Here is a 14,136-nt window from a genome sequence, read left to right on the forward strand (position 1 = left end):
ATCGCAAGTCATTCAATTGTTCACATGCGTAATAATCGATGCGTCAACACTGATTGAAGGACGGAGCAAGACACTTGATGTTGGTTGTCTTTTTTGAGAAAATGTTGCTTGCAAATTGCCGTTTGTTTTTGCTCACTTTGAGCTCAGCAACATGTGACAAAACATGCATTCGTCAATGTTACATGTTTTAGCTGTATTATGAAGGCCGTGATCAGCAATCGGACCATTGCCTAAATCAAGAAAATTTGCCTGCTTGTTGATCTCAACCGGTTTCTTTGCAGAAACAGCCATTGTCGTAGTCTACTGCTTCTTTTTAATCCAAGCTTCGAGTTGGCAGCAACAAGTCAAACTCCCCTGAAAACTCACCAGAAACTTCGAAGGATATTGTGGGGACCTTGTTGGTTGTGATTTTTTGTGATACGGTGCCCTGATGGGCTGTGCTCCCAGTATACACGTCTCGCAGAGTACTGGAGTTGTATACTGCAGAGAGGACAAACTGAAAACACTCAAACATTCGAGGACTACATCACTTAGCATTTCTGAAGTTGTTAGTCATATTCCCCAAAATCAAAGTGACACATTGATAACAGAAAACAGAGCATTGAAGATCGACAAAGAAAGGGAAAGCAGCTTTTCTGCCCGTGCTGTTCCTTGGATTGAGGCCGAAACTCAAACACTTGATCAGACAGTGCATCAGTCAGCCGGCATGGAAGTCAAGGTTTTTTTCGTCTTCATAGATTACAGCCTGCTTATTCTCATTAATTCGTTAGCGGGTTAAGCAATTAAACTCATCTTTCTTTTGAATTTTTCCATGTTTTCAGTCACCCCTATTGACCAAATTCTTCCCAAACTACTGTTCTCGATGCCTGCCTGAGATAGGCCTATTTGTCACTTTGCTCAAATCCCAGCTTGCCAAAACCGCCTAATGCTGAAGTTGTTCGCATAGAAGTATCCACTAACATGTATATATTATTTAGCTTTATAAAGGTAACTAAGAAAGGCTTTCCTGTTCACTGGACAGCGTCCTAGCAAAAAATATCCGATATCATTAACATTTTCAGATTACACTCTTGAAATTTCATGGTCGCGTTACTCATAACATTGGCTTTGAAATGCTCTTTTGCGACACTTCCTTAGTTTTTTTCTCCATTTTTTCAAAACACACATATTCGGCATTAAAAACTGGTCGAGTAAACGTTAGAACGAGCTTGGACAAGTTGTTTTGTTTTAACACGAGTTCACCTGCTGGTCGCTGACGAGAAATGTCTTCCCACTCAGTCACTTCCAACCATGAATTCGATGCAATGCTTTCCTGTACTTAATTTCTTTCATGTTATCATCCTGAAATATTTTCGAATTTAGTCGCAGAAAGGCAGAGTAAATTTATACCTGTGATTAATTATGAGCACGATATGGCCGATTGGAAGGAAGGTCAAACAGAATTTGTTTATGTATATTGTTCAAGCCAGTATTTAGCAACCAGTCATAACTTGACTCGTTTTATGGTGCAATTGTATTTATTTCTGATTTTATATTACTAACCGATAGATCTTATGCGTTTTTTAATCCAGTTTGTCGTATCATTTGCAGCTCAGTACTTAAAATCACAAACTACCGCTTATCGTACAGTTGCGAATTTACGATAGCATTTGCTTTGACCATAGTCTATTCTTTGACACCGAACAGGTGATCATAAAACTTTTGATGTCTTTGTTTTAGGCCTCTAAACGTGAACTGCTTTTTGGCCCCATGAAAGTAATTCAACAACCAATGGAGGTAAGGTCTTTAACTTGAGGGATTTCTTGTTCGGAATTATTTGTTATCGATCCTAGATTTTTGCATAAGACATCCGTTTGTTCAGACTTTCAAAGATCAATTTTAAGATCCTTTCATTTTAAATTCATCTCTGTGTTTTAATGCAGTATAAGCCCCGTTTCTTTTAAAGAAAATTCGATTTTAATAACGATCAGGGTGATTTTGGTGGCATTTTGAATTTCAAGGCATTGCTTGGGTTTTTATATGGCAGATACAAGGTAGTTTGTTCTTTTCTTGAAGTGAAAAATCTCAACTGCTTTTCTGTCTGAGTTGTTCTATTTACCAACATTATAATGGCACTTATATTACTTTGCCCCAAGGGCAAAATATAAAATCGCGGAATCCCATGGTCTTTCTACCACAATCCCACAGAAAGTTTCTTGTAGGCCATGTCAAGCATCATGACATTCTTCATTGATCAATTAGATCTCAATAAAGTCACTCTTCATTCAACAATTACTGTTCAGAAATGTAAAATTAACCAACTTGACATTCTGTCTAAGCTCAAATGACATTCTTTTTGAAGTACTCTGAAACCTTAATTATTTTTTATTGAAATTGTTAGCTGTTTTTGTTACCTGGTTTGAAAAAATCTTAAGATGCTGCTCAAAACATCTAATAAAATTTACATATATGCCCAGCTCCGGTTTTAGCCAATTTTTTTTAAAAAGTTCTAGAGACCTTAGAAGAAATACCCTTTTCCACAGAAATATTTCACCATTTTTTAGAGAACCAATGAGTTGGCCAGTCTCTAAGAAAAAAATAAATTTACTGGATAAATGTTAAGGGCCTTTTTTTAGTTTTAATTACTTAATGTTTGTATTCTTCATTAGTGTGCGTACAAACTGCTTTTTGGTTGTCTGTCAGATACCATATGCTAAATGGGCTACAAAATGCATTCTACATTAGAAAAGACCACTTCTAGTTTTGTTTGATAGTAAAGTAGATAGTTCTCTGATATTTTTCGTCTGAACATTCAAGTTTCTCCGTTCACACAGTAGTGAGATCAGCATTTCATTTCAACCACAGTCCTTTGCAACACTTGTTAGTTTGTCACAACTTCCACTAATCCAACTTCTCTCGAAACCATTAATGCTGTGGGCTGATTAATTATTTAGGTTTGTTGGAAAATATTTTCTCCTTTAAGGCCTACACTTTTTGTTTCTATGAAAATAAAGTTGAAAGCATTCTTGGAAAATATTCCCTTATTAAAATTCAATCTGCAAGACAGTCATGGTCACAAATGCTAGAAAATATGGTCAAAAATGCTTAAAACTTAATGAGAGATGATCAACTGTAAAGACAAACAGATCTTTTGTAGGTAAAACTTTAGAACAAGAGCCCCTGAATACCCTTATACCCCAGATGATTGCACCCCTTTATTAACAGCTGATGATGAATAGGGCAATGCAATTTTTAATGAGCTGCACATTTTATTTGGAAAATATCCTTATGGAAGTTGATAACAGCTAAAAACAACAATTGATAGATGACTTGATTGTACTCAAAAAATAGAATTTAATACCTCCATTTAAAGTTGCCCTTGTCACAGCACATGACATTTAAAGTTGCCCTTGTCACAGCATGTGTCTCATGGCACATTTGAAAAGTTCCACTTCAAAAAATTCAAATTGGCCTGCATTTTTATTAACATTCATTAGCAATCATCTGGGTTTAAAGATTTATGCTGCTCAAATAATATTTCCCTTGTTATTGATAAGTTTTTCTGTGCAAGAAGCTACCACAAATTAACTTTGTCTTTAACAAATTTTTTATGATGTTCAAACCTGTAAATGAAATTTCAAGTTTAGGAAGTAACTAAGAAGATATGAAAATAAGTTTGAAAGCGTGGATGATAACCTTTATGCCTTCTGTAAATGTATTATCTTGGAGTGCATGGGTACGGCATGCAAGTTATATTTGCTGATGTGAATGATGGGAAAGAACTCTACCTAAGACTAAGGTATAGAGCTGTGGTAAACATGGTTGTAGCAAATGGTAACGGTTTGGGGTAGGGGCTTAGTTTTGATCTTGCCCAAATGCTGTATTGAGATAGAACTGCCTGTATCAAGCATGGAAGGCAACTAATTTTACCTGATTAGGATGGCTGCACCCCACCCAGCCCCTGTGTCTCCGATGTCTATGATGGTAAAACCCCATTAAACGAGATTCAATAATTACCCCCCCCCCCCCTTTTTTCATTGCTTTGTAATATTTTAAAGTTTCCTTTAGCAAATGAGGCTAGTATTTCCTATCAAACAAACAGCTAGATCACCCAGCCCCTGTGTCTCTGATGTCTGTGATGGCAAAACCATAAAAAATACTAGGCTAGTATTTCCTATTAAACAAACAACTAGATCATTCTATGAAAATCCCACACACTATGGTGAAACCCCTATTGTTTATGAGAGTATCAGCAGAAATCCTTTTGTGTTGGTGGAAATCTTGTATGCAATTTCCAAAAGTGAATTGCCACTTGCCAGTAAGGACATTCCAAAGTTTCCAGATGCTTCAATATCAGAACAGGAATATAGTTATTGAAATGAAGGTATTTTGGCAAATGGAAGCTTAATTGATTTATAAGCTAGCTGTTTTTTAGGAGATCCTTAATTGTACCAAATATGCATCCCATTCAAACAGGCTCATTTGCTACCCAAAAATCATTATAGGTTGAGAGCAACCAAGGATAGATGGGCCAATTTGGCTGGCACCTCATTTGGCTCCCTCTAAATTTATTGGCAAAAGATTTCAGTTCCTGGATGAATATTTGCTTGCTTCCATAGGCGCTCTCCTACTTTACATCACTGTCTGGATGCATTTTGGAATTCCTGTAATTTTCACTTTATGATCAAATACAAATCCTTTTTGGAAAATGAAAACGTTTTGTGACAGCAGCCAGCTCATTAGCTTTTCATCAATTATGTACCTGGGAGCCTATTACATCAACTAATGTGTGAATTGGCCATTCTCCAGTCAAAAGCTTAGTTAATTTGGAGAGTTTTCAAATTCATCATGGCACCAGCAGTTCTGTGAAACAATCACCCCACTTAGTGAAATATCACCATATTTCTAGCAATTGCTTCAAGTTTCAGCCAAAAAAATGACAATTTGATTGTTTTTATAACATAGGTACATAGGCCTAGTTGGGCCTTAGCATAATTACAATTTGTTTCTATCAATGTACCTATGAAAATTATATTCAAAACTTGAAAGATAACGAAAGAGAAAGGTTTATTATCCCATGTCTTTATTGTAGCAAGGCAAAATCAATGAATGGAAAGCATCATGGCTCCCTGCAATTGCGTAGTACATAGCTTCCAATGGCATTCATCTTGGATTTAGGGGGCTTACATCAGTAACTGGGTGTTTGTTTAGTGTATCCTTATGTCGCTGCCGGTATTACAGTGGGTGCATTGTTTCTGTACGGGTCTTTTTCATTTGCGTAATTGGTCTTATTTAAGTAAATGGTTTGCGACTATCTATTTTCCCAAACGACAGGTGTCAATTATCGTTTAGTTGTATTCGCGATTGAATAGTCTGAAACCAGTTAATGTGGTTATCGTTTGCGGTTGGAGGTTTTGCTCACACAATAGAGGTCAGTTTTTCTCAGTGACCTGCTTGAAATTTAGGAGAAATCATTTGCTGGATTCCATGCAGTGATGGAGTCCTAGAAACTGTTCCAGTGCTGTTGGGAGATGCCCTTTGTTTGTTAGGAGCAAGCGGATTGAATTTCTAAGTATCTTGTTTCAGTGGCCTTCCTTTTTACAACTCGTCAAACAACATACTCTACCCCTCAAGATACGCCCGAACCTCTTGTCCCCGAACTAATTTCTTTCTGCCATTGCTCCCGTACTTCATAATTTTCTAGTACCCCAAACTTGCCCCAGATTTTGCACATAAATTAATCATTTGTTTTTCTAAAAAGGATATTATTTGACAGAGGCTCTTTTGCACATAGGCATGGCTGGTTGCAAACAATAAGCAATTTTCGGCCTGGCATGATTGCCTTTACCGAGGGGTAATTCACTCTTGCAAATAGCGTACGAGATTATCCCTAAAACAAAATGATTTCCAGGGATTTTCAGATAAAACAATAGGATTTTTGCAAAAAGTGTACGAGATTTTCTGGGAGTGATTTGCCCCTCGGCCCTTACCCTGTTACCTTGCTAAATTTCTTTGATTGAAATTAAGGTGGCGCGTTTTAAAAAGGTGTTGCGATTGATTTAAACAAACATCAGCCCTTTAAACAAGCATCGTTTCGTTTCAACGAACCAAGGTCTGTTTTAAAAAGAAGCTGTTGGTGAATACTAACAAAGTTGAATTGAATGTTAGTAAATTTTGTTAGTTGGGGGCGCGGTTTTACAACGATCATCTCTCATGACGTCAACGATAAGCTATAGAACCATAATGACAAAATATTTGCGTTAATAGGACCTGTTTGTGTTTGTTCAGCCAACGGCGCCATTTAATGAATCAATCGATCTCTGGATCTTAAAGAGAGTGCTATGAAATAACGAAGTCTCTTTGAGGGGCGACTCTAGCAATTGGGGGTGTCTTGGCGTCTTCATTAACCCAAATTAGCTAATATTAACATAGCATAAACGGACGAAATCACGTTCATTCAATAAGAAACGGGAGACATGAAAATTGATTCACTATCTAATGGGCTTAAGCTTACAAATGTTTATTCAAAAAGAGCTGGTAATTAAGATTCCTGAAAAACACGATACAAGAAACCTCTTATGATTATGGTTTGGTGCTATCGAGAAGATTTATGTTAGCCCAGGGACCAGGTATTGTGTTTATCATTTGCTGTCTCGTGTTGTCGTGGGTATACGATCTTCTGGGGTTTAAACTTTTTGTTGCATTGGTGACCAGCGTGATCTTCCTACGTCTATCAATGCAAAATTAAATTGGCTAGTCACTCGAAAACTAAGACCAGGGTCAAGCAGAGTTTTCGTCCTTCCTCCAATCATGTGGTCCACCTTTCTCAGCTATTAAGAAAACTTTCTGAAATGAACGGTAATTGTGTGAAGCCCCGTGGTCTCTCACAAACTTCTATTGTTACCCTCCATTACCTGCTACTGATATTACAATATATGCAAATATTATGATAAATTATTGAAACTAGCAGTGCAGACAACTGTCAAATCATTTTGAGCATTTGCCTACTGTTGACAAAAATTATTCTGCAGTATGCTGCTGGTAGTTTATAGTATGCTAATCTGGTTTACAAAGCAATCAAATTGTTGATTTTGATTGCGTTTCCCAATGATTCAATACATTTATATTCGAAAATGGCTTTGAAAAAAGCAAACATTTGAGTAAACTAAAACTTTTCGCCTGACACTCTTCAGAGTTTAAAACGTCAGAAGATAGACCGAAAACTCTACGCTAGGAAATATATATACCCAGTTGTGGATCGAAATAGGCCATATGTACCACGAAAAGATTGTTTACATTTATATTCCAATTTTGCAGCAACATTTTACTTGATTACCGAAGGTTGTTAAGCTTATTACATCCAACATCATTTCAGGGCATTTCTGTATTTTGATATCACGATTGTTTCATCATGGCTGTCAGATTTGTTGATTTTCATTTTTTTAAACTCCTTCATGATTTTACAGATTCTTTCTTGCTGGGGTTTTAGTATCTTTCTGTATAAATTCCTCTTCTATTTGATTTTTTTTTCTGGGACACATTATATTTTATGAGACCAATGGTCCGGTGCTCCGATACTTTTCCACCCCTGCTGCTTTAGATAGGAACCATCAACTCATACTTTAATCATCACATGAGTACAGTAAACTCTTTTTTGTCGAAATAATTTTAATCCCGTGTCACCTTTTTTCTTCTCAACAAATCCCTATCAGCTTTATCAAAAATATGACATAAATTGTTTACTTATGTGCTTCAGAGTATGCAATATCTGTAAAAAGTTTGATTAAAGGAAAACAAATCTTTCATAAACCATGTTTTTGTCTTTTAGTTTTCCAATAAAGCTTTTCACAACCAACATTACCGTTAAGAATATTTCAACTTTAAGGTTAACAATTTTGATGATTCCAATGTCACACAAAATCAGAATTTCTTATCTCAGCTATTCTTGTCAGTGTGAAACAAGCCTTAGTGTCATTACTGTCCCGTTTTTCTACCTGCTAACAACAAAACTATTTATTTACTCGCTCTTTCTGATACCTGTTTGTTCCGCGTCCAAACCATTGGCTGACGTGACTATGATTTGAGCTCCATAGCGTTTTCTACTCGCCAGCCGATGGCCTAACGGTCTGCTTCGTGCAAGAATCTTTTTGCTTTTGCAAGCCAGCTGTCTTTTTCACGACTGTGTTTACTTTCGTTACACACAGCTTTTCTACAGCCTGGGCGCGTTTTGAGGAACAAGCAATTTGACCCTTGTTACTAGCAGATACTTGCATATGAAAATTAGAGTTGCCTGTAAGAGTAGTGGATTGCTTCTTCTTCATTTTAAATGGGAGTTGTGTTTGCAAAAGCTGTACCTGGCTTTTCAAGAAGCATTGAAACTTCAGAACTAGATTTTTCAAAGCAAAGAAATTTCGCAAATTACGATTTTCGAAATCGCCCTTGTGTGAAACACTTACTAGGACATGATTAACCAGCAAAAAACAACCATTATGTGATCTTAGAAACACACACGGTTATGCATTTTTAATAATATTTGTTCTGTTAATATAAATGGTTTCTAATGCAAGTGTTATTACTTGCTTCTTGGTGATATTTGAGAATTTTATGATCACTACGATAATGGTTATTTTCTTTTGCAAGATGTTGACGATGTTTTCAGTTCTGGGTATAACTCTAGACAGTGTTTGTACAGATATGCATAATAACCTTTGCTTGTCAAGAAAGTCATTAAACTTGAATCTTAATTTTCAATGCTGAAATCTGCCGCTAATTGGTCAAAAAACGAGGAACAAATCAAACGTGTCATTCTTCGGCTCATGTTGCTTTCGATCCGCACCTGAAAATGACTTTCTGCTTTCTTTTTGGTAAATATAGGATGTCTGTACGCTGTAGAGTGTCGGAGACGAAAATTATTTGGGAAAATGTCCGCTAAAAAGAGTTGCCTGTGGTTGTGAGATGTCCGTTGTTGGGAAGAGTCGGCTTTTAGAAGATGCCCGTTATTGAAAGGTATCCGTTATTGCGAGTTGTAGGAAGATGTCCGTTGCTTGAAAGTGTCCGTCATTGGGAGTTGTCTCTTAGCGGGATTCCTTCGTTGTTAGGAGTTGTTTGTTGTAGGGAGGTACTCGTTGTAGCGAAAAGTCCGTCGTTAGAAGATGGGGGTGTCCGGTATTGAATGGTTATTGGAAAATAGCGGTTATTGGAATGTGTTTGTTATTGGGAGGTACTGGTTATTTTGAGGTGTCCGTTATTGGTAGGTTTCTTTTACTGGAAAGTGCCCGGTATTGGAAGATACCAGTTAGTGGGAGGTGTCCGTTATTGAACGGTGTCCTTTATTGGACGGTGCCTGTTACTGGGAAGTGTCCGGTTATTGGGAGGTATTTGTTATTGGTAACTGTCCGTTATATGAGGAGTTATTTTTATTAGAAGATGTTTGTTATTGGGAACTGTCCGTAACTGGGAGGTAGCCATTGATATTAATTTCATTATATCTGATTCACAGACCACTCCCCTCTCTTAAAACGATCTATTTTGAGTTTGTAAGTGATTCCCTTACTTGTTTGAATCGTTTTTAACGGCGTGAATCAGCTCTGCAGTTGGTTGGAAGCCAATGACCGCTTTAATAAATATTCCAAGTTATTTGTTCTGTTGGTTTGGACCTGTTAAATATTGAAGGATGTCTCTAGGTTTTAATGAAGTATGTCTTAGCCATACTCAGATTCGTTTACAGTGGCTGCCCACGCACCTTATCCAGAATCCCATGGAAATGTCTTTTGAGGATTTTTCTCAAACTTCCTGGTTTACCAGAAATTCTTTCTCATCCCTTCGTTTCAGAAATCGACACCTATAATGTATTTTGGCTGTTCTAAACAACGGTAGTATTGCCGATTGCCAGAAAATCCTTTCTCGCCACAAAAACGAGGCCTTAACCTTATCGAGGCCAGTGTTATATAAGAGCCTTTCGTGAATTGGCAGATGTGCCACGCAACTTAAAAAGTATGTTTATTTCTCCATTATCCGTGAAACTGCAACCTCATCTGTTACCAAAGCCGAAGGCAGTGGTGTCGTGGAGGGGGACTGGGGCTCGGTGGTGCCCAGCCTCCATTGTCACAATTAATAGAGATTTTTAGGGGGGCAGCCCCCTTTAGCAAGCCAGTTTATGTTTGGTTGGGGAAATTCCTTACTTGGGGATGTGACTGAACCCTTTTATGTGCTAATGATTGAATGGGCAATTTCGATAAGCCTTTAGAGAGTCATCTTAGAGCAAGTACATAGGGTGAAGCAATGGGTGTGGCTTCATAAGACGTTCTCTACAGCCAAGCCCCCCTTCCCAACTTTTCAGGACGGCACCCCTGGCTGAAGGTAACCTTTTTGCCACCCCAGTGGTGCCACCGTTATATTGTTTTGAACTTGAGTACAATGACCTTGGACATTACCGTTGAGGAGGTAGAGGCAAGTAGGACAAGTGAATTCAAATCGAATGCTTCTTGACAAAGGCGCTTGAAATGTCGTAACTCACGTTGAGCCCTCCGGGTCGTCATTCACAGAGTTGAATAACTTCTCACTGGTATTCAGGGCTTTTCTCACCCTCTTTTCACGTTTTTTGCCTTTCGACAAAGATGTTAAAATTTCAGTGACTGGTTGAATGGTACATGAATAATTTCCTTGTAGATTAGATTGTTTAGTGATGAAATCCCTCCACTGCGGTTTCACGTATAGGTTTTCGCCTATGATTTGCAAATGTGTTGAATAAGTGTCATATCAGGCCCCTTGCCTTTGTACCTCACAATCGCCTTGCTTCCCAATTTAACCTTCACTTTGGCTTCACACCAGAATTTCTCGACAGCCGAAAAGGGATCGAGCTCTTTACAGAATTTTGAAGACTGAAATGAAACCGGACCTGTTATGTGTGGCTTTGTTGTGGTTCGACGGTGGCAGGGTTTTGCAGTCTCTTTGCTGTCTTACGCTAGGATCATTTCCACGAGTCCTTTTCAACAAAAATGTTGATTTATTGCAACCATGCGTCTGTCCTGAGCAAACATGTCTATTGGGGGCTTCAATGCTACAAACGAGCTTATCAATTTACCCCATAAGACCACAAAGAACCCAAGAGACGTTTGTTTTATTGGGGGGTGTCCGTTGTTAAGTATTGTCCGTGATGGGAGTAATTAAGTGTCAATTATTAGAAGATGTCCGTTATTTGGACGTTCGTATTAATGGGATGTGTTCGTATTATTGGGGGAGAGGTGCCTGTCGTTAGGAGGAACGTGTCCACTCTTGGACAGTGTCCGTTATTAGAAGATGTCCGTTATTTGGTTTTAAGGTTTCTAGAAGGTGTCCGTTACATGATATCCATTATTTGAATGTGCCAGTTATTCGAAGGTGTTGTTATCTGGAAGTGTCGTTATTAGGAAACTTCTGTCTGCAGAATTTTCATGACAATTCGAAAGTTAGACGTTTGAAACAAATAATATATTTTAAAACCGCTATAAATTCGATAATATAATAATTTCGTAAATGACACTAATCTGTATGCAATTTGTTATGCTGGTTACTGGCCAAGGTTGTAGTGCTATAGAAAAAGCAAAAGGGGGGCCTTTGGGCGAAATGTGCCAAAAAGCAATAGCAAAAATAGACATTGTTTCCCTTTGGCATTAGCAAAGGGTTCTCAGCAGCTCCCTGACCCGTTGGCAATATACCCCTGGATCAGTCGTTTTGTTATCAGGCATAGGGAAGTTTCATGTAGATTAGGCATTCACGATGTCTAAAAGTCAGGTGTCGTCAAACACGTATTTGCTTGCCCTAATTTTTTGGAGAAGATCTAAGAAGCTTTTTTATTTCATTGGAAGGTTCTTACTTCATTGGCAGTCGTTTATCTTTTATTTTCTATGTTAATTCTTTGTTTAGTTTCTAAGTTTCCCCTGAATACCACCCAGTTGGACAACTGAACGACCAAACTGTATGTCTGCCTTTTCGGATGTGAAACCGCGAATATTAACTGATTAGTCAACCTGAGAATGCGACCTGAACAGTCTCGCAAGTTATTCGAAAACGTGGAGAGAATTTCCGGGATTAGATGAATTTTAATAAATCATTATTGTCGTTCTCTAGGGGATTTTCTTCTGGTTGCATCTGCGTCGCCAGTTTCCCCGTTATTTTATTAAAAATTGGCTCATAGGGGTTTCTTGGGGAGGGGGGGGGGGCGTCGGGCTAACCCACTTGAAAACGATTGACGTATTTATTTTGCGGGGCTTTGAAATATACCTTATGATTTCATATCTTCACAGATTTTTTTAGTTGTCTTGGCAAGTCCACTTGACCGAATGGGCATTCTCTAGCCACTGCGTGTCGTATCTGATTTGTGATACAAATATATACTACAAGCAATTCGCTTGGTTCTTGCACGGTAGTTTCTGCTTTTAAAACAAAGTGGTGAAAACCTGTAAATTAAAGCCACTATCTTTCTTTCAACGCAGGTTCTTCTCGTTTTTGGAAAAGAAGACCAACAAACGGATGCTTTCGTTTCCGCGTGTAACCAAGGGGGGTATCGAAGTAAGATTGCTCACACCTCTGAAAGTGCGATGGAGTACTACTTAAGAAGACAACCGGAGGTAAGACCTCTTCTTGAAACTCTCTTTCAATCAATGGACGTCTAAGATGACAGCGAAAAATTCATTTTATACCTTCGTCGTCTTTTTCGCTACATCCTCAAAACATCAATTTTTAACAACTTTCTATCACACAGCTTGGTTTTTAAGTCGCTCTAGTTGAAATCAAATTTTTGGGCGTAGTAAAGTTTCCCGGATGGTTCAGAAAACCTTGCTTTCGTAAACTGTAAGGGAAATCCTGAGGAGAGTAATAGCTCGTTACTTTGTGAAAACCATGGTTTTTGTTGTTGTAAACTCGTTGCCAAACTCGGCACACTCAAGCATATTTGAATCAGATCTACAATCCCGGACAAATATGGTTGAGACTTTTCAAGAAAAGCTTGTATTTTCACTTTCCTTTAAAAAATAACTCCCCTCCCCCAATTCAATGTTAAATGCATGATTTCGAGGGAGAAATGATAGAACTACAAATCCAACATTGCTTCGGGGGGAAAGAGGGGAATTCGAATTTACAGGGGCAAGGTAAAGAGAAAATTACAAAAATTACATTTTGTCTCAACATTTTTGTCCGGGATTGTATGTCTGAAAAATGTAAATACAAATTTATGTCCTAACTGAAGCCTTATTTTGAACGCTGCAGACAAAGTCACAACTGGATAGCCAAACTCATTGGTATTCGGTTTTTCAAACTTTATCCGCAACGTCTCTTTTTCTTAAGTTTATGCAGAAACGATTTTCAGTTCCCCTCAAACGACAGTTTCTCTTTCTAGGTTACAATTGTCGATCTGCGGTCGAATGTTTTCTTTGAAGGAGAAACTCTCTGCAGGTTAGACTTTGTGAATGTTATTTTTTATAATTTCGAAGAAGTAACTTGACGAAATTGGCGGCCAAGATCTTCCAGAATCCATAACCCTAGTTGTTCTTTTGACCCAAAAGTATAGATTTTTGATGACTCTAGTTTTTTCTCTTTGTGTATTATAATTCTGAAACATATGTTACCATTAGTTTCCAAGTGAAAAAGCTTAGTCCAAGTGTAATGAAGAGCTGTTAGATTCGTTTTGAAGTAATCAAACCGTATTTGTTCCATGTTTTATACACGACTTTACTTTTCATTCATTTCTAGACCCTGTTCTTATCTTGTAATGTGGTTATTGGAAATATTCTTATGGTTAACAGTTTTCTGTACCCCTAGAAGAGCACCTGAGATAACACCAGTTCTAATTCAACCCAAACGATACTGTTAACTCATTTTGAACCTTTAATCAATATATCTGAATTTTTTTCTATTGCAGGAATATTCGAGCAACTCGTCCAAATGAAAATACAATAATAGTTGGCTTGCTGAAAAGTCCGTAAGTCCCCTTATGTTTAGTGTATTCGCCCAACCTTGTGTTCAGTGGCATAACCTAGTTTAAGGTATCATAGTTCGAGAGCTAAGGACCACCGATCAGAAATACCCCATATATGTTTTTATATCCATGTTTTTAAGATTTCGCTCAAGTTCATATTGTTTTCATAAACTTTTTCAACTGAAACATGTTACTCAGCTCCC

The 14,136-nt window shown here is 37.8% G+C and overlaps 1 protein-coding gene across 1 annotated transcript in view; it reads left to right on the forward strand.

Moving 5' to 3' along the window:
* The window catches only part of LOC135687074 (high affinity cAMP-specific and IBMX-insensitive 3',5'-cyclic phosphodiesterase 8B), a 44,069-nt gene continuing 29,933 nt past the window's right edge, over positions 1-14,136 (forward strand). Inside the window, exons 1-5 of the mRNA XM_065203520.2 lie at positions 1-718; positions 1,720-1,776; positions 12,453-12,587; positions 13,355-13,410; positions 13,877-13,936. Coding sequence (XP_065059592.1) covers positions 431-718; positions 1,720-1,776; positions 12,453-12,587; positions 13,355-13,410; positions 13,877-13,936 — 596 coding nt within the window. The 5' untranslated portion in view covers positions 1-430. The remainder of the gene's footprint in view (positions 719-1,719; positions 1,777-12,452; positions 12,588-13,354; positions 13,411-13,876; positions 13,937-14,136) is intronic.

Source organism: Rhopilema esculentum, chromosome 20 (genome assembly GCF_057945365.1).
Source record: "Rhopilema esculentum isolate cy_ngs chromosome 20, ASM5794536v1, whole genome shotgun sequence".
NCBI classification, from domain to species: domain Eukaryota; kingdom Metazoa; phylum Cnidaria; class Scyphozoa; order Rhizostomeae; family Rhizostomatidae; genus Rhopilema; species Rhopilema esculentum.